Source organism: Mus pahari, chromosome 2 (genome assembly GCF_900095145.1).
Source record: "Mus pahari chromosome 2, PAHARI_EIJ_v1.1, whole genome shotgun sequence".
Classification (NCBI taxonomy): Eukaryota; Metazoa; Chordata; class Mammalia; order Rodentia; family Muridae; genus Mus; species Mus pahari.
The window spans coordinates 140,332,258-140,356,969 of record NC_034591.1 but is presented as its reverse complement, the minus strand read 5'-3'; the positions used below and the strand labels follow the sequence as shown (position 1 = coordinate 140,356,969).

Genomic DNA, 24,712 nt, shown 5'->3' with positions numbered 1-24,712 from the left:
GAGGGGAGGGGAGGGGAGGGGAGGGGAGGGGAGGGGACCATTTGGTCTACCTAATGATACAAGATAAGAACACCCCCCCCCCTTCTCTGGGACTAGGGATTAGCAGCTCTGGCTCAACAGTGACTTTAACTGACCTTTTCCATCTAAGTATTTAGTTCTATGGATGTAAACAACACCAAGAGACAAGGTCCTCCTGGCTGACACAGGCTTCGGCCTTTTCTTTCTCCCAGCATGAGATTCCTGGGGAAATTCCAGTTTCTTGGGGGACCATTTTTGCAGCCATTTCTGTAGCCAAAGGATACCTTCATTCCTACCAGGGCAGGATGAAAAAAACATTCATACACATAAATCTTTTTAAAATATTTTCAAAGACCTATTTCTAGTAAGAGTTTAGTATCTGAAACAGTAACTAAAATCACGATGATTAAAACAGGAGCAGAAGACTTAGTAAACATTTCTTCAGAGAAGAGATACAGTATCAATAAGCATGTGAAAGGCTAAGGAGGGGGGTTGGGATGTCATGGCTTAGTGGTATGGAGTTTGGGGTTATATTGCTTGTTCATGTATGAGGGGGCAGGGGTTGGTCTCACTGTTTCCGGCCAGGATGTTCTCCTGGACTTAAATGAACCTCCCACTCAAGCTCCCCAGGACTGAGAACCTCAGACAGACACGTTATCATGTCTGGCTTAAGAGTTCCATTTTTTTTTTTTAAAGATTTATTTACTTATTATATGTAAATACACTGTAGCTGTCTTCAGACATTCCAGAAGAGGGAGTCAGATCTTGTTAAGGATGGTTGTGAGCCATCATGTGGTTGCTGGGATTTGAACTCTGCACCTTTGGAAGAGCAGTCAGGTGCTCTTACCCGCTGAGCCATCTCACCAGCCCAAGAGTTCCAATTTTATAGTATAAAGAGAATACGAAGATGAAAGATGATGCATTGATTGTCATGGTTAACAGCGAAATACGTCAGAAGACAACTTGGAAGGAGAAAAGAGTTCATATCGGTTCACAGTGTCAGAGAAGTCAACCTCTGACTGACTGGTGCCATTGCTTCTGGGCCTGTGGTAAAGCAGAACTTTATGGAGAAAAGGGTGTGACAGAGTCCTCTGACTTCACAGCATCTAGAAAGCAGGGACACAGAGGGAGACAGAGAGAGAACGGAAGCCCATGAGGATAAGCCACACTATTCAAAGGCTTGACGCTAGTGAGCCACTAATTCTAACTTGGCCCCACGCCTATTCAGCCATGAAGCCATCAAGGGAATACCTCACAGATGAAGCCTGCCTACCTCCCCACGGCGCTGCTGCTCCATGAGCCCTTCGCGGTACACTTCATATCTGTCTTGTTAGGGTTTCCATTGCTGTGAAGAGACACCATGACCAGGGCAACTCTTATAAAGGAACGCGTTTCATTGGGGCTGGCTTACAGTCTCAGAGGTTCAGTCCATTATCACCATGGCGGGAAGCATGGCAGTGTGCAGAAGGCATGGTGCGGGAGGACATGAGAGTTCTACATCTTGATCCTAAGGCAGCCAGGAGACTTTCATCCACACTGGGCAGAGCCTGAGCATAGGAGGAAACCTTAAAGCCCACTGCCACAATGACACACTTCTTCCAGCAAGGCCATACACACTCTAGCCAGGCCACACCTCCTAAAAGTGCCACTCCCTGGGCCAAGCATTCAAGTACATGAGTCTACGGGGCCCAAATCTATTCAAGCCACCAAAACTTCCAAACCTAACCTAACACCAGCGGTGCTCCAGGAGAGCCAGGCAGGCCCTGTCCCTGTTCCGAGCCCCGGGGAGGAAGATAGGCTTTGATTCTAGAGGTGGAGGCTTTAGATGAGTTCACAACTCACGGTCTGGCCTAGGTGTCAAGTTCTCTGAGCACGCAAAGCCCCCTTTCAGCAACTTTCTTTCTACAGTTCCTCAACACCGGGTCCTACGGGGCCAGCCATCAGCTCCCCACACCCATGACATCCGTCTTCAGATTTACGACTAACGGTGAAGATGTTGGAGCCTGGGAATGAGGAAGGAAATTCCTTCAGTTATAAAGCTGTCACGGTCTCTGCTGGGCATGTGGTGGAAGGCAGTTTCCTTTGAACATAACACGCTGTAGCTCCTGGCTCGAGTGGACCCTTGAAGAGCTGTAGTGGGGGCTGGGGAAAGGGAGGAGGGTGGAAAAAATGAAGAGACAGGAAGCTGAAGCATGAGATAGAAAGAACAGATCTAACATCCCCCAGGTGCGACCACAGGGCTGTGACATTTCACCAACACTATGGAAACAACTGTGAAGCCCCCAAATGAGACATAGCCTTGAGATAAGTCAGCGGGGGAAAGAGTGGAGGGGGTTCAACGGCCTGTGCCTCTCCAGTGTAGCAACTCCAGCATCCTCAAATCAAAATTCCCAGAGGAGCATGAGGCTTAAGATGATGGCCCACATAGGTGCCCACCTTCAATCCCATGTGCCCAGGGCCATGAAGAGAGATGGCTCAGGTACCTGAAGATACTAGTGACTAAGCCAGCCAGAAGCAGGAAGGAAGGATAAAAATGGGATTAGGTCAAGAAGGAAGGTTGGCAAAAGTTCCCACAGGCAGTGGGGTCATACCTGTGTTGCAGGCTGGCATTAAGAAGAAAGAAAACCAGGCTGGAGTGATGATAGCTCAGTCAGGAAAGCACAAGGCCCTGAGTCTGATCGCCGAAACCCAGTTTTTGAGTTGGTTTCTTTGTTTGTTTTGCTAAAGGATCCCAGGGTTTGGTGGCTATCCAGTCTCCTCTACTAGGCAAGTTGCAGGACAGCGAGAAATAATATTCTTCATCTTCGTCTTCTTTATCATCACCACTACCATCATCATCATCATCATCAATGTGCCTGAGGAACAAAACCAAGGCTGACCTCCATATGCATGAACACCTACACACACACACACACACACAGAGAGAGAGAGAGAGAGAGAGAGAGAGAGAGAGAGAGAGAGAGAGAGATTAAAGGGAATTGATATCACAGAACAGGAAAAGACACAGGGAACACAGGGCTAACTCTTGCCCTCAATTATATGCAATGTTCAAGAGTTTGTATGGCCAGAAACCCAAACCTCAGTTATATAAGGCTGGTTGTCATGACTCCTCCCCTTTGTACATGCAATAGCTTTGCTGCACGTGTTGTCTCCAAGCTGGGAATAAAGCTCAGACAGTAGTGTTTGCCCAGGATGCAAAAAGCCCTGGGTTCAATCCCCAGTACCACATAAACATGACATGGCAGCACAGCCCTATGGCACCAGCAGCAGTGGCTTGGTGGCAAACCCTGTAACACCAGGAGCACTCAGGAGAGGGAGGCAGAAGTCCCAAGTCACCCTCAGCTACCAAGCAACCTTGAGACTACCTTGGCATACAGAAGACCATCTTCCAAACTGTTGTGCTTAGCCGTGTTTTGTGGTACTAGTTTTAGGAAGAATCTGAAAATGCCATGATTCTAAAAACTAACCTGCCCCTAGGAGCTTCAGAAATAATCCACAGTCTACTCCTGTCTGGTCACCTCTGGAAGGGCTGGGCTGTGAGAGGGGACACTTGCCAGGGACAGATGAAGGCACCCAGCGTCCATCACTATCAACAGGACAAGCGGCTGTGGGTATTCATTACTGAGAGAGGTGCCCAAGGGGGGCACATGTCTGTGAAGCGCAGCAGGGCTGGGTTTGCCCCTTCATAGTCTCTCCGGAGTGCGGAAAAGAGAAGGGGGTGGAGGCTGCTGAGAGAGACAAAGAAAACCAAAACAGCCACAACCGCCTTCAAAGGTCGGTTTACCACCCAAGTGGAGTCTCAGTGGCTGCTGCCCAGAGCACATAGGAGCTACCAGTGACTTGGTACAAGCAGTTGGGGCTCAGAAAAGATCTCCCTGGGCAGGAGCTATGGCATGGCCACCTCCCTACTGGCTCTGCATGTTGGGGACCTTGGTAGGGCTCTCAGCTACCCTAGTCCCAAACAGCTGTCCAGACAAACACTACTGGACTGGAGGAGGACTCTGCTGCCGGATGTGTGAGCCAGGTAAGAGTGGGCCTCAGCAGAGTTGTGGTGATGGTGGGGGGATTGCTGTTTAAGATGATGGAGGTGCCCAGAATAAGGCTGAGCTCAAGCAAAGTCAGGCAGCCTGCAGAGCCTAGAGCCATCGCCTTGCCTGGACTTGGACCTGGACCCTCTGCTCACAGGTACATTCTTTGTGAAGGACTGTGACCAAGACAGAACAGCCGCTCTGTGTGATCCCTGTATACCAGGCGCCTCCTTCTCTCCAGACTACCACACCCGGCCCCACTGCGAGAGCTGCAGGCATTGTAACTCTGGTGAGAGGGGCAGTGTGTGCGGAAGGTGGCACTAAGAAAGAGTCCAGGGGGACAAGGCCAGTGGGGCTGGCTGTGGAGTCAGAGAGCTTCAGCTGCTTCAAGGCTCATGGGAAGTGGAGCCCATGCTGAAACCCGGTGCCTTGGGCGAGGCATGTGGGGAGAGATCTAGTGTTTCATGGGAGATATGCAGAATTCGAGGGATGGCTGAGAAGGACTCCATGGATAGGACTCAGACAACAGAAGAATGAGGGCCCATGCAGTTGCGCACGTCCATAATCCCAACTACAAGGCAGGCTGAGGCAGGAGGATCACTGGATCATAGGAGTTCAAGGCCAGGATGAACAACATAGCAAGACCCTGTCTCACAAAAGAAAAAACAAAGCTAAGGAGATGGCACAGTAGGTGACAACGGTACTTGTCACCACCATGCCTGAGTTCACTCTCTGGGCCACATGGTACAAGGAAAGAATCAATTGGCAAGTTGTCCTCAGATCATTGTATGTGTCCATGAGTATACAAGAAAAATGAAAAATATGTAACTTAGAGTGCAAGGGAGGGGCAAGGTAGTTCCAGAAACCCAGGTTCCAGAAAAGCAACGTCCAGCCAATGAACAGTCTGTGTTCCCACAGTGTACATTTGTAGGTGGGCTCTTATTTGGAGTTGGGGAATAACACCAGAAACCAGGGCATAGCAACCTTTTTGTACAGAAGCCTTTGGGGAGGAAAGCAAATACATCTATCATTTCTCTTCATTTATACATGTCTACTTTTTGCAAAGGAAGAGGTAGGATGTCTGCAGTCTCTTTTCAAACGCCCCTGTTACCTCCCCACCTCCTATGCCAGGAGTTTGGGAGGCCTGTGTTACCGTATACTAGAATAGCATAATTTAAAGAGGCCCCTTTAACGGTAAGGAGACACTTTGTGTGTAGGAAAAAAAAAAGAACTCTTTAATTGCTGTTGTAAAAAAAAAAAAACTATATATATATATATATATATATATATAAAACTGATTTTAATAACATTAATAGAGATAATAGAGAATATGTTCTGGAATGTGGAGGCAACTGGCTGGTAAGTTCTAGTAACAGAACCATCCAAATGATTAGGCTGAGACAAACACCTAACAAGAAAAGTCTTCTTTTGTGGGACTTTCAGGTAAGTCCTGCAGAAATATTACACTGTGCCTAAACCAAACTTGAATTACTTTCCAAGTGTTAAAAGTTGCATATAGCCGGGCTTGGTGGCACATGCCTTTAATCCCAGCACTCGGGAGGCAGAGGCAGGCGGATTTCTGAGTTCGAGGCCAGCCTGGTCTACAGAGTGAGTTCCAGGACAGCCAGGACTATACAGAGAAACCCTGTCTCAAAAAACCAAAAAAAAAAAAAAAAAAGTTGCATATAAGTAAGGCCAGGTGTGGTGGCACACACCTTTAATCTCAGCATTCAGGAGGCAGAGGCAGGCAGGTTTCTGAGTCCGAGGTCAGCAGAGTTCCAGCCAGGACTGTTGTTACCCAGAGAAACCCTGTCTATCATATGCCAATAAAAAGCTTTAAAGTAGCAGTGAGTAGGAAAGAAAATCATACAATCTTTTTCTACTTTCAGTTTCTGTGTCTGAGCCTGGGAAAGGTAGCAGGTGGCATGGAGAGAGAGGCAGGTGGCAGGCAGCAGGGGAGGGGCAGGTGGCAGTGAGGGAGGGGCGGGGGGGTGGGTAGGGGCAGGGGGGAACTAGGTAAGGTGCGGAGAATGGAAGATATTCATACCCTGTGAGGAGTCCGGGGCGAGTAGACACCCCAGGTCTCTAGAGATCTGTGGTGTCCTGTTTCTCCTGGCTCTCCTCTCTCCCAAGGTTTTCTCATCCGCAACTGCACAGTCACTGCCAACACTGAGTGTACCTGTTCCAAGGGCTGGCAGTGCAGGGACCAGGAATGTACAGAGTGTGACCCTCCTCTAAACCCTGCATTGACCAGACAGCCATCTGAGGCCCCGAGCCCACAGCCGCCACCCACCCACTTACCTCATGCCACAGGTACGCAGCAGGCTGCTCCTTATCCAGTCGGGGACGAGGTAGAAGGCTGCCGGCCCAGCACTGCCCAGTCTGTGTTTACCCAGCATGTCTTCCTTCTGTCTGACTCCTGCAAAATCACAGGCTTTCAGCCTGGGACATCCTGGGAGGTTTCCCGCTGTGACTCGTTCTGTCTGTTTCTTCCAGAGATGCCAGCCTGGCCCCTACACAGGCAGCTTCCCGACTCAACTGTCTATAGCCACCGGTCACGTGAGTTGTCTACCTAATCCCCACCCCACAGAGAAAGCCCAGAGGAAAGAGGCCAAAAGAACAGCCCCGGGAACCCCCAGGCACTGGGGTGAGGGAGAGGGGAACAGAGCTGGGGAGAAAGTTCAGTGGATAACTTGCTGTGCAAGTGTGATGTAATACCCAGGGCCACAGGGAAAACAAAACAAGCAGAGTATGGAAGCGTGTATCTGTAGCCTTCACATTCCGAGGCAGAGGCAGAGCCAGCAGAGCTCAAGCCGACAAGCTTTCAGGTCAGAGAGGAATCCTGTCTCAAGGGACTAAGCTAGACTCTGAGAAAGCACAGAGACAGACAGAGCTGGAGGCAAAGGAAGGGGAAGCAGAATCTGGTTAGAGATTAGGAGAGAGGGGACTGGTCCAACAGGGGCAGGGTGACTCAGGAAAAGGACAGACGGACGGGTCTGAGGGTCCAGGTGAGATGCTCCTCCGCAGCCTCTGTGTGCTCTTGCCTGTCACAGCCCACAGACCCCTGTGCAGCTCGGACTACATCCGGATCTTTGTAACCTTCTCCAGCTTGTTTCTTGTCTTCATCCTGGGTGCAATCTTGTTCTTCCATCAAAGAAGAAACCACGGGCCAAGTAAGACACAGGCCTTCCCTCCTGCCCGCTCAGCTCTGCTACCCACACCTAAACCCCCACCCCCACTCCACCCACCCACTCTGGCTCAAGTGTCCTTCCCCCAGGCTCCCCCAGACCCCAGCTCCCAGCCCTCCACTTGGGCTTTTCTCCTCTCTGCTCTCCTTCACCTTTCTTCTTTCCACTGCTGACCAACACTTGGCCAATTGTCTTTGCACAGATGAAGAGAGCCAGGCAGTGCCTGAAGAGCCTCGTCCTTACAGCTGCCCCAGGGAGGAGGGGGGCAGTACCCTCCCTATCCAGGAGGACTACCGGAAACCTGAGCCTGCTTCCCACCCTTGACCTGGTGCTGGGTGGGGCCCTTTCTGACGAGGGACCATCCACAGAGACCTCGATGGTGGCCTGCTCCCATCATGGTCATCAGAATCCTTTCCTGTGAATACTCAACAAACTGCCTTTCTGAGACAGACGGGGACAAGAGCAGGATCCCAGTGTGTATCCAGCAAGCTGGGGAGACTCGGGCTCTAGCTATAAAACACACTTACTCTAAATGAAGGCATCCAGCTGGCAAAACTACATGCAGGGGTGAAAATGGCTCAGCAAGGGCTCCAGAGAGGGCTTGGCAGTGAGGAGCACGTAGTGTTCCCCCAGAGGACCAGAGTTTGAGTCCCAGCACTGTCAGCTGGATCAAAACCAGCTGTAACTCTACTTTCAGAGGGGCTGACACCTTTGACCTCCTCTGGCACCTACAAACACAGGAGACACCACACACACACACACACACACACACTCGATTAAAAATAAAATTAAAAAAAAAATGTAGCCGGGCGTGGTGGCACACGCCTTTAATCCCAGCACTCGGGAGGCAGAGGCAGGCGGATTTCTGAGTTCGAGGCCAGCCTGGTCTACAAAGTGAGTTCCAGGACAGCCAGGGCTACATAGAGAAACCCTGTCTCAAAAAACAAAACAACAACAACAACAACAACAAAATGTGATGGGCCACCAGCAGATGCCCTGGTGCCTGAAGGACTAACTGCCACGAGAGACACTATCTACAGACACACAGACTTCCTGGCCTTGGTTCTGTCTTCTCTGTAAGTTGTGACAGTGCTATGGGTTCTCTGTAAGTTGTGACAGTGCTGTGGGTTCTCTGTAAGTTGTGACAGTGCTGTGGGGAAGCTGAGGCTGAGACTCTCAGTTGAGCTAAAACTAAAAATAAATTCATTTGTCTACTTCTATACACATTGTCTCTTCTCTCAGTGCAGGCAAACACTGGAACCTGGAGCCAGGCCTTATGGCCCAGGGACTCTAGTAACAAGCCAGCTATGGATGCTCTCCATGTACTATCCCCCTTCCTACAAAATTGGGGGGTGGGGGGCAAGAGGAGGAGGAAGAAGTGAAAAAAAAGGAAGGGTGACAGTGAGCTGGGAAGAAGGATAGTGTAAATGTTAACTTCAAATATGCACACCTACAACTGAAACAAACAAACGACCGCTCAGTGTGGCCCTGAGCTTGTAATTCAAGGGGTTAAGTGGTGTGGCAAGGGCGGGGCTTGGAGTGGAGACAGCAGGAAATGGCAATACTTGTTGGCCACCAAACAATTCTAGGTTCAGAAAGAGCAAGACACCCAGTTCCCTCACTGACACAGGCACAGCTGGGCATACTCACCCACACAAGTGTATACACGGCATATACACAAATACAAGTTAAAGTGAGACTTCATGTTGTAGTTGTCCAGCCTCCTAAAATTCCAATCCTACAACCAGGCCACACCCCATCTCATCCGTGCGATCATAGATCTGAATGAGGGAGTTGTCACCAGTTGTCACCAAAAGGATTTCACATGGACTGAAAGGAAGAAGGGTCCAGAGTACCCGGGAATCTATCTTCTGGCTCCACCCCCTCTCCAGCCTTCTCATAGTTGGGGCTGATGGGAAATCTGATGTGGTGATAGCAGGTTTTGAAATCACCTGGGGATTTCTTGGGTGCAGGGTGGACATTAGGGAGAATCGAAAGCAGCGCTGGCTGCTGCTCTTACTGGCTTCGGGCAGCGGGGCACAGAGGCAGTTGAAGTGAAAGTGAAAGAGAAACGGATAAGAGAACAGAGACCGCAGGTGCTAAGTGAGGGTGCTCACAGAACCCCCCTCTTCGGCCAGAGATCACTAGCAGGGGAACCGTGGAGAAGGCAGCCAGCGAGGAAGAGCCTGAGAGTAGCCTCCATGGGCTTGGAGCCCAGCTGGTGTCTGCTGCTCTGTTTGGCTGTCTCTGGGGCAGCAGGGACTGGTGAGTGCGGAGACCTGGCTGGGGCCTGGGGGACGGGGAGGAGGAAGCTCCGAGCTAAAGGAGCCCCAGGAAGCCACCTACTCAGAACAGCGCCAGCTTGTCTGCAAAGTCCAGCAAATGAGTGCGGCACTCACAATATGCGGAACCAGTTTGGAGAGGGGTTCGGCAGAGAACTCACAGACAAGAGAGGCTTCCTCTGTGGAAGGGCAGGGTGTTGCCATTCTGAGGGACAGCTCACTGCCCTGAGTTGAACCCTTAGAAGAGAAAGGGGCTCCCCAAGCTAAGAAATCGATGGGGCGGTGACTCCTGCTGGGCGTGGCTATGGCAGAAAGCAGAGGTCTCTGGGAAGGTTGGGTGAAAAGGCTGTCAATGTCCCTAGAACTGCAAGTGCCTTGGCTCCCCTCCCCCATGCCAGTATTTCTTATTCCTTTTCTTTCTTTCTTTTTAAAGATTTATGTATTTATTATATGTAAGTACACTGTAGCTGTCTTCAGACACCCCAGAAGAGGGCATCAGATCTTGTTACGGATGGTTATGAGCCACCATGTGGTTGCTGGGATTTGAACTCAGGACCTTCAGAAGAGCACTCGGGTGCTCTTACCTGCTGAGCCATCTCACCAGCCCTCTTTTTCTTTCTTTTTTTTTTTTAACCTGAGAATTTCTTTCAAGAAATTCCCTTGCATCCCACAGCTGAAATTCAGAAATATAAAAGCATAAATCCCTCTGGCTTTGAGCAGGACAGATCTAGAACTTGACATAACTCACAGAACAGCTGCCTAAGTGAATCAGGGTGCCTCAGCAGAAGCTGGGTTTATAGATGACACCAAGACAGCGGGACCCAGAAGGCCCCTTCACCTGCTGATCAGCCCAGGGTTTGGTGAAGGGGTGGGAAGTGAGTGTGGAAGAAGAGGGAGCTTGTTTCACTTTCCCTGCAGACCCTCCCACAGAGCCTTCCACAGCAGAGCGACGGTGGCAGCCCACGGACATCGTCTTAGACTGCTTCTTGGTGACAGAAGACAGGCACCGCGGGGCTTTTGCCAGCAGTGGGGACAGGGAGAGGGCCTTGCTTGTGCTGAAGGGGGTCCCAGTGCTGGATGATGGCTCCCTGGAAGGCATCACAGATTTCCAAGGGAGCACAGAGACCAAAGATGATTCACCTATTATCTTTGAGGCCTCAGGTAAAATCTCCCCATCCTAGGCTTCCTCCACAGGAGCAGCCCCGTTCCCAGTGCTAGCTACCCACGCCTGCCTCCCATCTGCCTGGTGTTGTCCATCCAACATCACTTCTGTATGCTGCCTTTCTCCCCAGTGGACTTGGTCCAGATTCCCCAGGCAGAGGCTTTGCTCCATGCTGACTGCAGCGGGAAGGCGGTGACCTGTGAGATCTCCCAGTACTTCCTCCAGGCCAGACAAGAGGCCACTTTTGAGAAAGCACATTGGTTCATCAGCAACATGCAGGTATCTGGAGGGGGCCCCAGTGTCTCCATGGTGATGAAGACTCTAAGAGATGCTGAAGCTGGAGCTGCCCGGCACCCTACACTGAATCTACCTCTGAGCACCCAGGGTACAGTGAAGACTGAAGGTGAGAAAACAAAATGCAGTGGCACAAGGAACATTTTGTATTATAGTGTGTGTGTGTGTGTGTGTGCGTGTGTGCGCGCACGCACGCGCGCGCGCGTGTGTGTGTGTGTGTGTGCGCGCGCGCGCGTGCGTGTATGTGTGTGTGCGCGTGTGTGTGTGTGTGTGTGTGTGTGTGTGTGTGTGCATGCGCGCACGCATATGCCTCAGCACATAGGTAGAGATCAGAGGATAACTTGTAGAATCTACCATGTGGGTTCCAGGGATTGAACTAGTTCACTAGGCTTGGCAGTGAGCACTTTACACACTGTGCCATATCAATAGCCCCAAGATGGCTTGTGTTGTTTTTTAAGTTTGTTTTTGTTGTTTGGTTGTTTTGTTTTGTGTTAGAGATGAGATAGAAAGAAGAAAACAAATATCCCATAGGTCCTCCTGAGGTACCCATAGACCTTCATCTTTTCTTTCTAAAATATCCTGAGTCAAGAAGAGGGGATGCTGGGAGATCCTTATTCAAGCAAGTGTCAAAATGTAACAATCATCAGGTATTTTCTCCAAAGTAGGGATGACTTTGATCTTTCTGGGCTGTCGGGGAAGCAACACCTGAGGACACGGTATCTACACATGTCACTGCGCTGTATCTACACATGTCACTGCACTCTTATTTAGCCAAACTCCTGTTTCCTCCCAGGGAGAGGGGCTCTGGTCCCGTGCTTCATGGCAATCACAGCAGAGCACAGGGAGACAGAAGTGCTCAGTAGCTCTCACTAGTGAGCCCATTCCTCATCCTGTTCCACTTAGTGCCTCCTACCAGGTTCAAAACCAAGAGGAAACATAGTGATAGGCACCTGGAGAGTCCAGTTCAATAATTTGCCTCCAAAAAGGAGAAAATCAAGTCCACAGAAGATGAAGATGAGGGGCCCCTCTTCTATCCCTGCAAACCCCTAAAACATTAGCCTTTAGTATTATGTCGACCCATACTGAGGGTTGAACCTAGAGCTTTGTGCTAAACACGAGCTCTACTACTGAACTACAGCTACAACTCCTTTTTCAGTTTTATTGTGAAACAGGGGTCTGACCCAGGTGCCCTGGCAGGCCTGGAACTTGTGATTCTGTCATGCCTCCTTAGTAGCTGATGGTACAGGCATACACTACCACACCCTCTGGCTCTAAAGTCCTTTCTGAATGTGCCTTGACACATCAGAAAAGATGTCCAGCATCTCCTATCCTTGGCCATGGGTGGCTTAGTGCTTCTCCCTTTTTGAGCTTATTCAGATCTACAAATAAATTAAACAACATACACCTACCCAGCCATGACTTATCTCTGACCTATTTCATCAACTGTCATAGTTCCTCTCTGCCTTGACTAGAATAGATCCCATGTGCAGTTAGGGCTGAGAGCTGAAAGTCAAGGCCACTCTGCTTCACCATCCCGAGGATCCCAAAAGCATATCAAGGCTGGGGAGTGCTCTACTCACAGTAACAAGGGTCCAGTGTACACAGGACGTAACAGTATTTTATTCATGGAAAGAACTGACTAGTAAAGCTGAATGTAGTGTCTACATCTGCAGTCCTAGCACTGGAGGGACTGAAGCACGAAGATCGTGGGTTCAGGTTCTCATGTGTGTCTTGCTGCACCATCAATTTGTGGCTCCATTGGACAGGAAATGAACTTAGTACCACTGTCCAGGGAAGGGAGCCGGAGCTGTCTGTCCACAGCTCAGAGGCCAGGTGACCTTAAGGGAGAAACAGTGTGTAAGTCACCCTTTCTTTCTCTCTACAGTGGAGTTCCAGGTGACATCAGAGACCCAAACCCAGAATCACCTGCTGGGGTCCTCTGTCTCCCTGCAGTGCAGTTTCTCGGTGGCACCAGGCCTGGACCTCACTGGCGTGGAGTGGCGGCTGCAGCATAAAGGCAGTGGTCAGCTGATCTACAGCTGGAAGACAGGGCAGGGGCAGGCAAAACGCAAGGGCGCTACCCTGGAGCCTGAGGAGCTACTCAGAGCTGGAAACGCCTCTCTCACCTTACCCAACCTCACGCTAAAGGATGAGGGAAACTACATCTGCCAGGTCTCCACCTCTCTGTACCAAGCTCAACAGATCATGCCACTTAACATCCTGGGTAAGGTCAGGCCTTGGTGCCTATGGGAATGTTTCCTAGACTAGAATCCAAATCCAGAGAGAATTTCCTGAGAGAAGGAATGCACTCCCACAACCCAAACACCATCTTCATTCTGGAGGTGTGGGTGACCAGATAAGGCATCTCACTGAATGCCAAGATAATTCCCCCAGGAAATAACCACACCAGAATAGAAAACCCTGGGCTAGCCATCTGTAATTTCAGTCCCCTGCAGGTGTCCAGGCAAGGAAGTCAATCACATGGAGAAAGAAACCTTGGTTCAGATTAACTTCTTCAACCTGGATCAGACTTGGAAAGTCCGATACATGTGGACTTATCCCCGACAAACTTAAACACAGTATAACTGGGGGAAAAGTTATCCTGGTGTAATACAGTCCCCTGTAATTACATCAAAACTGGACTTAGAGTACATGTCATTTCTTTCAAGAAAATGGGTTCTAACATGGTGGCTCACAACCATCCTTAACAAGATCTGAATCCCTCTTCTGGAGTGTCTGAAGACAGCTACAGTGTACTTACATATAATAAATAAATCTTTAAAAGAAAATGGGTTCTAAAGACAGGTAGCCTATACATACTAGCTTTAGGACCTAGGGAAGGCTCCGAGATGTTCTCAGTCATACAGATAGTGTAGAGGTCATTTGGGCTATTAGCCACCTCTGGTCCTGGTTTTGGGAGCTTGGGGGAGCCCCCTGGTTATACAGATAATGTAAGGGTCATTTAGATCACCAGCCACCTCTGGTCCTGGTTGGAGGAGCTTGGTATGGCCTGGACCAACAGATAGCACAGATCACAAGGCTGTTAATCACTTCCAATTCTCAACTTTGTGGATGGAAGAACAGGTTTGGGGGGTTATTTGTTTGATTGATTTTTTTTTTTTTTTTAGAACAGGTTTTTTAAAAACATCTTTCCCACTGGAAAGACAGTCCTGCATGCTTCATTCTTGGTCGGAGACCTGTGGCCACAAGGGCCTTCATCTTATGTTCCTAGCACTTCCTAAGGGGGCAGCAGCCAATTAAGGACAGATAGAAAAAGCAGTTCTCAACTCAGTGAGCAATCACTGGCTTGCAGAGGTGATAAAGAGAAAACCAAAGGGTAGGCAGGGTATGTGGCTCAGTGGTACAGCACTTGCTAGTGCTTGTAGGGCCCTAGGTTGAATTCCCAGCCTTTTAAGATCTGTATCCAGGAACAACATCTTGAAACGCTGAGAAGTTTCAGTCTCCATAACGTACCTTCACTCTTAAGAGGCTGCAGGCTCCTCTGAAGGCTCTGGATGGATATACCTTTAAAATCTTACTCCTTGTTCTTTCTCCAGCTCCCCCCAAAGTACAACTGAACTTGGCAAACAAGGATCCTCTGCCTTCCCTCATCTGCAGCATTGCTGGCTACTACCCTCTGGATGTGGTAGTGACGTGGATTCGAGAGGAGCGGGGTGGAGTTCCAGCCCAAGTCTCCGGTGGCTCCTTCTCCAGCCTCAGACAGAGCATGATGGGAACCTACAGCATTTCTTCCACGGTGACGGCTGACCCAGGCCCCACAGGTGCCACTTACATCTGCCAAGTTGCCCACGTCTCCCTGGAGGAGCCCCTTACAGTCAGCATGAGGGTTTTGCCAAATACAGGTACTGGGAGTGTCCTTTCTCTTCCCCTGTATTCATGCTGGGACTCCCCCACTTATAGGTCATCTTTGGCTTTGCGCTGATTCTCATGCACTTCCTCAGTTCCACCTCCTGCACACTCTTGACTTTATCTTACCCAGAGTGGCATCCTCTACCACTATGAATCCCCAGCCTCCAAATAATGAGATGAGTAAGCTTGGGTTGGGTACCAGGGCTGAAGGAGTGTTGTTCCTTCCCATAGGTGCTAGAGAGACAAGTTGAGGCAGGCAAGGAAGAAGACCCAAAACAGACCTTTGAGCCAGCCCAAGTTCAGCAGGAAGGGAGCTCTTAAGACTAGAAGCACAGTCCATATGAAAATCAAATGGCACAAGAGTCTACAGAGAACCTAGGGCCATGGCTGTAGCTGAGGGTATGTGTGAAAAGGGGCAAGAGGCAATGATACTTCAAGATGATTATATCTGCACACCAATATGACCAAGCATTGGAAACTCGACTTCTCTATTTTGTGATTGAGTGGTTTGCCTGATGTAAGTGCACCCTGTGCATGCAATGCCCATGGAGGCCTGAAGCGGGCATCAGATGCCCTGGGACTGGAGGTACAGATGCTTGTTAGCCACCACGCGGGTGCTAAGAATGGAACACGGGTCCTTTGCAAGAGCAGCAAGGGCTCTTGGCTTCTTAGCCAACTCTCCACCCCACTGTACTCAAGAACGTCTGAGGATGATCTCACACATTACACCTCCCACTTATTTTTGGAAACGGGTCGTATTGAGCAGGCTGGCCTCAAACTCCTCTGCCAAGCAGCCCTCCTACTGAGCCTCCCAAATAGCTGGGACTACAAACACCATCGCCATGTCCAGAATTCATCTTACAGATGAGTGAGCTGGCATTTGCAGACACTGAGCAATTTGCCCAAGGTTCTCTACCAATATATAATAAAGGAGAAACTGTAACCAAAAGGCAAGCTGAATGTCCTTAAGTGTTTACACACTATATTCACATACACTTCGTCCCAAAGGCCACAGAATGTTGCAGTTTCAGGCAGGAAAGGATGTGCACCTCACAATGAAATGTCTAAGAGCTCCAGACCTCATTTGGTTTCTCGCTAGACTATGAGCTTCCCCAAAGCTTGCCTTTTGCTGTGGCTCACATCACCCCCAGCTATTTGCTGATAGTCACTGAGGCAGCCTCATTCTCTTCTGTAAAACATTTTCAAATGTCCTGAGGTAGAATAGGGTCTAGTAGGGTGTGCCTATAATTACAGCACTAGAAGGCTGTGGCAGGACTCGTAAGTTCAAAGCCAACTTGGACATCATGAGGCCCTGTCTCAGGACAACGAAGCCCTGATAGAGTAAGAGCAGAACAGCGACACATAAATTTGACAGTCTTGAACAAGCGCAGGTGCTGCTTCATGTGCAGGCCCACGTCCTTCCGAGGATTCACAGCACCCAGGCCAGAGCTCCCCTCCTAAGGGGAGGGGCACTGGAGGGGGAGGGCCCAGCATGTGCTCATTCTCACCCACAGAGCAGAGAGGAACCTTGGGAGTCATCTTTGCCAGCATCATCTTCCTTTCTGCGCTGTTGCTGTTTCTGCGACTTCACAGACAGCAAGGTGAGTTTGTAGATCACCCTACTCCCAAGTACCTGGCCACCCAAGCCAGGGGTGAAGTCCAGTGTGCTGAGTTCCCGATGTTCCTACAACACCCCAATATCTGCTTTTGGAGTTATCCCAATTGAAAACAATCTTGTTCCATTTTTCTCTCAGCTTCTTCGTCAAGGTCCACCAGGCCTATGAGGCATTCTGGGTAACCACCTGCCTGCCTCTGAGTACAAGGTAAAGTACTCCACGTCCTGGCTACCTAAAGGACCCCTGTGAGGTGTGGGGCTGAAATGGGCCTGAAGGTGGCAGCACATTGGGAGTGCGGTACTGGCCCTGGACTGTACAAGTCTCTGCTTTCTGTGCTATTGAGAAGAGAGCCCTGGGCTGATGAAAAGGGACAGGACAAGAGGATGGCAGAATTATCAAAGTGGAGGCTAACACCATCTATGTGGGGTGTTAAGAAATAGGGGGTTGGGGGGGACACAAGGGAGAATTACCTAGAAAGGGCTTTCCCTTCTCAAGGGAGAAGGGGCAGAAGGAATGGGGGTGGGGTCTTCAAGCAGAGGTACTAGAAGGAGAGAGGGAACTGATATTGGAATGTAAATTGAATAAATGAAAAAAATCAAATGTAAAAAAATTCTCTTAGAAAAAGGATCAAAGAAGGGGCAAGTGAGGGGAAGAGTGGAGAGGCTGTTACCACTCATGAACGCTGTCAAAGTAAAAACATGCTGTGACTACAGAGCACTCTCTCCTCTTTCTCCGTTGGTCAAAACACTCCTAGCTGCTCTAACCCATCATCTGAAGGTATGAAGCAGAGGCCCTGAGAGGCCTGCCAGGGCTACATCTGCACTGTTACATCATCAGATATTAGGGTTCTGACCCTTCAGACAGTTGCCAGGAGTCTGGGAGAGTTAGACAACACTCCCTCAGCTGCAGGGGAGGTTCCTTGTGCTCAGTGCTATAAAATACATTATGGATACAATGCATCCGAGCCTATAAAGACCATGAATTATGATATCTGTTATCAAAAAGTAAAGTGGGGGGCTAGAGAGATAGCAACCAGTGGTAAGAAGCGCTGGTAGCTTTTCTACACAACCTGGATTTGGTTCCCAGAATGACATGGTAGCTCACAACCATCTGTAGCAAATTCCAGGAGTCTAACGCCCTCTTCTGTCCTCCTTGAGCACCAGGCACGCATGTAGTACTCACACATACATGCCGGAAAAACAGGTATACGCATAAAATAAAAACAAATGCATCTTTAAAAATATCTGTGCATGCATGTACCTGTGTGTATGTGTACCACATGCACCCAGGTGCCTGCAGAGGTCAGACGGGGCACTGGATCCCTGGAACTGCAGCTACCCACAGTTGTTAGTGGCCATGTGGGTGCTGCAAACGGGACCTAGGTCTTCTGAAAGTTCTCTTTAGATCTATTTATCTTACCATTTTATACATGTTGAGTGTTTTGTGTGCAAGTGTGTATGTACACCACTTGTGTGCCTGGTACCAGGAGAGAGTGTCAGACCCCCTGGGACATACAGAGGCTCAGGGGGTTGTGATCCTCCATATAGGTGCTATAAATTGGACCCAGGTCCTCTATAAGAGTAACATGTGCTTTTAACTGCTGAGCCAACTCTCCAGCCCTAAATAAGGATTTTAAAAATTAAGTTGTGAATGATGGTGCATGCTTTAATCCCAGCACTCGGGAGGCAGAGGCAGGGGGATCTCTCTGATGACAGCCTGGTCTACAGAGTACATTCCAAAGCAGCCAGGGCAACAAAGAGAAACCTTGTCTGGGGGGGGGGGTTCTGGGTTTAAAAGCTAGTTTTTGCAGACATTAGAAACAGACCAATGACATTAGAAACAGACCAATGTCTTAAAAGGAGGCGGGGGAAGGGCTGCAGAGATGGCCGGCCCCGTGGCTGGAGCACTGGTTGCTCTGAGGGGGATCTGGATTTGCTTCCTAGCACCTACAAGGTGGCTCACAATCACCTGTAACCCGAGTCCTAGGGAAGCTGGATGCCAGGCACACACAGTGGTGTAAATACATACATGCAAACACTCACACGCATACAATAAACAGGAGTAGATCTTAAAGTGAACTTGCTATTTCAGAAGAATTAGTATGGAGAATCCACTTACGAGGCAAGCACAATGGGGCCCACTGGGAACCCTGTCTTGAAAAACCAAAGAAAATAGCAGTGAAGCTGAAGAGGGGAGCAAAGCATGCATGAGGACCAAGGAGGTACAGCTGGAAGCCTCCCCAAGATGTGACAAGCAGGTGAAGAGGACTGGGAGGGGCTGAGAAACCCTGCAGCTGTTTGCCAGCATGCGGTGCCCACTCAGCTTCCTGTCAGCACTTCCTCTCACCAGCACCTGCAAGGCTGGCGGCTTTAGGACGAAGGCTAAGACACAGACCACTTCCGCTGCCAGCACAGGGACTTTAATCTCCAGGAAGACCAAAGAATACACACATAAGCCCTTCTGGCCTAGAGCCAACATAGGACACCACCTTCTTCTCCCCCTCCCCAGCACAGCCCAAGCAACAATCAAGTCGACGTTGTGGTAGGAATTTGTATTTTTCGCCTTTGTTGAGAATACATGAGTTTGGTAAATACGTCACATGCCTTTGGTGGAAGTACAACTCTCACTACTATACATAAACTGTGAGACTGGGTTAGGAAGGAGACAGAGGTAATGACAGACATGATGGAAGCCCCACATCATCTCATGGCAAACAAAGAGGAGATGTGGGAAGCTTGGCTTCAACTGACTGCAAAGTCCCAGGGTTAGCTGCATATTTGCTCATGCACACGTGGTGGGAGGGAAAGAAGACTGCAGACACAGAAGGGGGTTCAGGGTGAGGGGAGATAGAAAGGAGAAGGACTAACACCCCCCAGAAGAACGAATACAACTACACCTAAGCCTTAGAGGGACAGAAATCCAGGAAATAATTCCCGTGCCGGGGCTGGGTGGGCCACAGGAAAACACACTCCAGGCTTGGGACACACTGAGGACAGTGTTGGTTCTTCTCCAGCGGTGACACCCCTGCACTAGGCATAGGGAAGCCCAGAAGAGTGGAGACCTTCGGGGGACGTTGGGGGGGTACACTGACTGCTTTCTTCCAGCTCTTCAGTCCTGCCCTGAGGCAGCAGGAAGGGAAGGTGGAAAATGGGCAAAGGGAAAGGAAGGATGGATGGTTCTGCAGAATGAAAGGCTGCTGCGTGGGAAGTGGGCCCCCAGCCTAGCATGGCCCCGCCTCCTCCTGCTTGTGGACCAGAGCACAGAAAGAATAGAGGTCTGAGAACACTGCCCTCCACCTGCCCGCCCACCCGCCCGGCACCCGGCTTTGTCCCATGCGGCATCCTATCATGAAGCTAGCAGAAGCTCCGGAGGCAGACTGAGCAGGTGCTATCCTTGGTTCCAACAAACACAGCATGCAAAGGGAGTGAACGACAGGAGGCAATGCAGAATGGATGGGCACAGCGGCTGCAGGGAGAACTAACGGAAGAGTGGCAGGCAGCTGCGGATGCGAGGCCCGAGCCACACGTCAGCGCACGGTATACTAATACAGCCTGGACCCTCCATCCAAAACTGGGCTGCCGGCTCTGTGGACCTCTCTAACTCTGGGAAGGCCCTCGCGCCTCACCCCTGTGGTACATACAGGGTAGTGTGGAGGAAAGCGTTCTGTGGCAGCCTGGGAGTCTTACCACGTAGCTCTCATTTCTTGTGATCAACAAGGGAGGGACAGGCCTTTCATTAGTGAGATGGCAAGAAGCACACTCCTAAAAGCTTGATATTTTCCAAGACCCTGATTCCCTGAAATTATCTGGTGCCTTCATGAACAACATCAAATGCTTCAGGTGACATGAAGAGAAGCATGTGGGATGGCTTCTAGGAGAAGGTGAGAGTGTCCTGGTGTTTTTACAACCAGAAAGTACGTCTTTCCTAGGCCTACAGAGAACTAAGCAAGTGAAAGGCTGTAAAGTTCCCCAAAGACACAGAAAATCCTGTACTGACAGATAAACAGTAGCTACAAAATACAAGTTTGACTTTTTCTAAAAGGGATTCGAAGTTGGTCTTTAAACAGACCTCTGGGACCAAAGACAGGCCTGGTATGGGAGGAAAGTTTCAAATAAGGACAGCAGTTCCATATATATATATATGCATATACATATGCACTGGTAGCAAGCTACTACTTCCCAACTATGCTTGCTCCCCTCCTGCCAGAGGCCAGCCTTTCTTGGAGACCATGGACACAAATCCCTTCCCCTCCCCTCAGCCATGCTAACTCCTCAGACACTTCACCTCTGCCATTCCCGACCCCCTCCTTCCCTTGGCCACAACTCTTTTAAGCTCCAGGCACACGATAAATGGGTAAGGAGGAGGGGCCAGCCGTTCTCTTCAGGTAGTGACTTCAGGACTGGACCATGAGCAGCATTTCTAGTTTTGAGGAAGGGTGCAAATGAATGCAACAAAAAAGGAAGGGTCGTGGAGAAGCCTGGGCCAGGATAGAGAACAGAGGATGGAGGAGTTTGTTGAGGGAGCAAACAGAGGGGTAGAGACATGAGCTTGGGTGGCGATGGAGACCAGGGAAGGGATGGCACATTCTCAAGTAAAAAAGTAGACTGGACACAGGAACCAGGAAGTCCCAGACGGAGAAGGAAAAAAGAGACAGGAGAGAACAAGAGGGCGAGTTACAGCACGTCACCAGACATTCAGGTCTCTCAGTAACAGGCATCCAGCCCCAAGGTCTCCCCTGGACCCAAGCTAGTGACAAACAGCTCAACCCACCTCCTCAGCAGAAGGGGCAGTCTCCCACAATTCTTTGCAGGGGGGAGGCTTGTCCATCAAGGAATGTCCTTGTTTTTGCCCTTCCTCCCTCCCAAACCAGACGATGACGATCCCCCAGTAGCCGTCTCCATACCTCTGCAGAGCGGCCCCACTCCCCAGGCAGGCAGGCAGGCAGGCAGGCAGGGCTGGGAGAAGTCTCCAGGACCTTCCCACCTCTTCACCCCATCAGCGACCTCAGCGATACTTACTTACAATCACTACCACGATGATGGCACAGATGGCTCCCAACATGATCATCATCTGAGGAGACAGCCGGGGACAGAGCATGAGCCCTTGCACTCAGAGACGGGGCCACCCAGGCCTCTGCCTCCTGTAGGCTCACAACCTCAGGAGCATGGGACCTGCAGCCTCATGCTGTTTACTTCCTGTTGCCTGTTGGAATTTCTCTTGGAATTCCAATGGATGGGCAAGCTTTGTGAAGTATCTGCTGGGGCTACAGAAGTTGTGGATGTTTAAATACATACACTGAGCCAGTGTACGGCTGCTGGGTGTCTGAGGAAGGAGCCAGGTGAGACTTTCTGCAGAAGACACTAACGGGAAAGAGCCACTTCACTAGTCTAAACTCTGAACTCCTCTACCTAGGGCTTTCTCAGTGGTTCTGTTACTCTAGCCTACCCTGGTGGCCAATACAGGTAATACATATCAAGGAGGCTTCCAGATTTCAGAGGCAAGAAAATGAGAAGTTAATGGCTCTCTTGCCTCCCGAGGGGAGCAAGGCAGGGAAGCAGGAAAGGGCAGAGAACCTCACCTTGCAGTTTTTCCACCAGTACTTCCTTTTTAGCTTGGCAGCACTGCTCTCAAATTGTGACGCTCCAGCCTGCAAGGCGTCAGCCCGGTCATCCAGCTCCGACAACTTCTGGTCCCTCTCCAGGACCTTGTCCACATTCACACGCATGATGTCCACCACCTGCAGAGATGGCAGAAATAAAGGCGCAGAGATTTCCCCCCCCCCCCCGAGACAGAGACAATGAATAATGCCTGGGAGATCACAAGCCAAGGCCTTTGGATCCATGGCACACTTTGCCCCACCCCACCCCCCAGAGCCTTTCCCCTATTAAAAAAGAGGGAGATGGGTAAACTTGACTTAGACACTCTTGTGGAGGGTGCCAGGTCCTACCTCCTCCACTTGTGCCTGGGTTTGCTGTAACCGTCTGTTACTGGTCATATTAGGAGGAGGACCAGGAGGACCCCCACCTGGGGCAGCCCCTTCTGTTCCTTCAGCGGGCGGCTGAGCTGGAGCAGACCTGTGGAGAGAGGCAAACGGTACACAAAGTAACTGAGACAAGAAAAGAACCCCATGTGTCCTCGCCTCACGCCACCAAAACAAATGCTGAATGAAAACGGAAGGCATTTTAGCTCCTCAGCCACCCCCAAGTACTGAGAGGCAAACTCAGACACACCCTCTGGCACAACAGCCATAGGGACAAATATGCCAGCCTTGACCTGGATGGAATTTGCCTGGCCACTAGAAGCTCCTCACATGAAATAAAATGGGACAACCCAATCCAGGGGAAGAGAAATCGGCAGAAAACACTAAATTGTAAGGCCACTTGAATCTGAAGTGTGAATATGAAAGGGGCAAGCTGATGGTCCTGCTTGGGGCAGGGTCTGGTTCCCGGTTGGGCTTCACACTGGAGCTGGTGCATCACAGCTGCTGCAAAGATGGTGTGGAGAATCACCAAAAGTCAAGTCTGTATAGGCGGAGTGAATCAGAGCCGGGTGTTCTGTTCTCGGCAGAGAAACCAGGAGTTTCATTTAAAATGAATCCGAGGCCTAAAACAATTATACTAGTTGTTCCGAAAAGCACAGACCAGAAAGAACAATGCTAGAAACAGTCCTCAGTGTACGCGCAGCACAGACACTCTGTCCACTCTTCTTCAGACTGGGCGATGTCTCAGCAGAGTCACCTAGTCCTGTGTCAGAAAAGGAAGCTCGAACTGCACTGCTGTGTACCTGAGGTCTCCCCTCCAGCACCACTGCGGGCAAAGCGTTCCCACGGCCTTAGAAGGGAATAATTCAGAGTGGGTTGGGTTGGGTTGGGTTGGTTTGTGTTTCTGGACGGTTGGCTGTTTTGTTTTGAGATGAGGTCTCACGAAGCCCTGGGTGTCCTGGAACTCTCTATGTAGACCAGGCTAGCCTGAAATACAGATCTATCTGCCTCTGCCTCTGCCTCTGCCTCTGCCTCTGCCTCTGCCTCTGCCTCTGCCTCTGCCTCTGCCTCTGCCTCTGCCTCTGCCTCTGCCTCTGCCTCTGCCTCTGCCTCTGCCTCTGCCTCTGCCTCTGCCTCTGCCTCTGCCTCCCATCTGCTGGGGTTAAAGCAACTGTGGGGCCTTGAAGATGAACTCCTCTCTGACATTCACCAGCTAATGAGTTCCCAGAATTAAACCTACAGAAGCAAGGTAAAGAGAGAAATCTAAAATTTGATGGGGAATAGAAATTTCTTAAATGCTAGATAAAATCTTTGCTAGAAAAGTCCAAGAATAAGTACAGTGAAGGCTAAGCCACCAGAAAGTTGCTGAAAAAGTAAATTCCTTGATTAATTACAACAGAATTAAGATGTAGAATCTCTTTTTCCATAACCAAGGAAAATGTTCTAGACAAGATGTAATAGCCCCAATCGCTTCTCGACCTTTTGGCTAAGATCAAGATGTAATAGCCCCTCAGAAAGACTCTATTAGCAGATTACACCGGCTTCTTCCACTTAAAGGGCTGCTTTCCCATTTCCTTCCTAGACACAGAGGAAGATGCAAAGCCCTGGGAGCCACAGGATCTGCACTGCTACTGAGCTAGCTAAGCAAGCTAGTTCTAGAGCAGAGGCGGGGATTTCAATGAGTTGGTAGCAGCTAGTGTTGGAAGGAGTCCAGGATGGTGGCACCAATGACAAGATTAAGGTCAGAGACCTCGTGATTCCCTGCTAGCCACCATGCTTTCTCAACCTCCTTCCAAACATCACACATGAAACTACCTGCAGCCAGTCAGCTAAGAGGGACCCCTTCCCCTACCCTGAACATCTAGATCTATAGGCTTGTAAGAACTGCACAGAATGTTAATGCATAGAACTCGAAGAGAAAGGATAAAATGGCTGGGAAGCTTTGGCGGACTCACTGTACTTACTATTTGTGGGAGGTAGAAACACTCTACCCTAACCTATCCAGGGAGTTATAACCCTTATGTAATACAAAACCCTGCCCCCTTGCTGTCAATAGAAGCAACACAAGCAGAGTGTGGTGGTGCACACCTTTAATCCCAGCACTTGGAAGCCAGGGGCTGGTGGATCTCTGAGTTCAAGACTAGCCTTGTCTATAGAGGGAATCCTGAGACTGCCAGGGCTACAAAGAGGAACCCTATATGGAAAAGTCAAACAAAGGAGAGAGGGAGAAAGGGGGAGAGAGAGAGAGAGAGAGAGAGAGAGAGAGAGAGAGAG

At 50.0% G+C, this 24,712-nt stretch overlaps 3 protein-coding genes across 7 annotated transcripts in view; 2 read left to right on the top strand and 1 right to left on the bottom strand.

The window, feature by feature from the left end:
* Positions 1 to 3,801: 3,801 nt before the first annotated feature.
* Positions 3,802 to 8,005, top strand: Cd27 (CD27 molecule). Of its 3 annotated transcripts, XM_021191140.2 has the most exons (6): positions 3,802 to 4,042; positions 4,204 to 4,335; positions 6,180 to 6,359; positions 6,543 to 6,605; positions 7,100 to 7,219; positions 7,437 to 8,005. In XM_021191140.2, exons 1-6 carry the CDS (start codon positions 3,907 to 3,909, stop codon positions 7,556 to 7,558), a joined length of 753 nt encoding a protein of 250 aa, XP_021046799.1. In that variant the 5' UTR covers positions 3,802 to 3,906; the 3' UTR covers positions 7,559 to 8,005. The 3 variants fall into 3 exon arrangements, with proteins under 3 accessions (XP_021046799.1, XP_021046800.1, XP_021046801.1); XM_021191141.2 differs by lacking the exon at positions 6,180 to 6,359; XM_021191142.2 differs by lacking the exons at positions 4,204 to 4,335; positions 6,180 to 6,359 and having other exon boundaries at positions 3,813 to 4,042.
* The window catches only part of Vamp1 (vesicle associated membrane protein 1), a 19,451-nt gene continuing 1,060 nt past the window's right edge, over positions 6,322 to 24,712 (bottom strand). The window contains exons 2-5 of one of the 3 annotated variants that reach the window (XM_029535311.1): positions 22,406 to 22,532; positions 22,037 to 22,195; positions 21,477 to 21,528; positions 6,322 to 6,465 (exon numbers count right to left, since the gene is read on the bottom strand). In XM_029535311.1, the coding sequence (XP_029391171.1) occupies positions 6,344 to 6,465; positions 21,477 to 21,528; positions 22,037 to 22,195; positions 22,406 to 22,532 (460 nt within the window). In that variant the 3' untranslated portion in view covers positions 6,322 to 6,343. Of the gene's footprint in view, positions 6,466 to 18,855; positions 21,063 to 21,476; positions 21,529 to 22,036; positions 22,196 to 22,405; positions 22,533 to 24,712 lie in introns of those variants that run through there. The other 2 variants (XM_021190822.1, XM_029535310.1) reach the window with 2 other exon arrangements.
* On the top strand, positions 9,130 to 16,915 carry Tapbpl (TAP binding protein like). Its single transcript, XM_021191139.2, has 7 exons — positions 9,130 to 9,499; positions 10,435 to 10,677; positions 10,809 to 11,081; positions 12,858 to 13,196; positions 14,530 to 14,835; positions 16,357 to 16,443; positions 16,597 to 16,915. The coding sequence occupies exons 1-7, from the start codon at positions 9,436 to 9,438 to the stop codon at positions 16,638 to 16,640; spliced, it is 1,356 nt and encodes a 451-aa protein (XP_021046798.1). The 5' UTR covers positions 9,130 to 9,435; the 3' UTR covers positions 16,641 to 16,915.

What these genes read in the sequence shown, in the direction of transcription:
- Cd27 (XM_021191140.2), top strand. Translation starts at nt 3,907, where the DNA reads ATGGCATGGCCACCTCCCTACTGGCTCTGCATGTTGGGGACCTTGGTA. An exon ending in CTGCCGGATGTGTGAGCCAG is followed by an intron (nt 4,043 to 4,203) that starts GTAAGAGTGGGC and finishes CTCTGCTCACAG; the next exon opens with GTACATTCTTTGTGAAGGAC. An exon ending in CCACTTACCTCATGCCACAG is followed by an intron (nt 6,360 to 6,542) that starts GTACGCAGCAGG and finishes TGTTTCTTCCAG; the next exon opens with AGATGCCAGCCTGGCCCCTA.
- Tapbpl (XM_021191139.2), top strand. Translation starts at nt 9,436, where the DNA reads ATGGGCTTGGAGCCCAGCTGGTGTCTGCTGCTCTGTTTGGCTGTCTCT. An exon ending in CATGCCACTTAACATCCTGG is followed by an intron (nt 13,197 to 14,529) that starts GTAAGGTCAGGC and finishes TTCTTTCTCCAG; the next exon opens with CTCCCCCCAAAGTACAACTG. An exon ending in GCGACTTCACAGACAGCAAG is followed by an intron (nt 16,444 to 16,596) that starts GTGAGTTTGTAG and finishes TTTTTCTCTCAG; the next exon opens with CTTCTTCGTCAAGGTCCACC.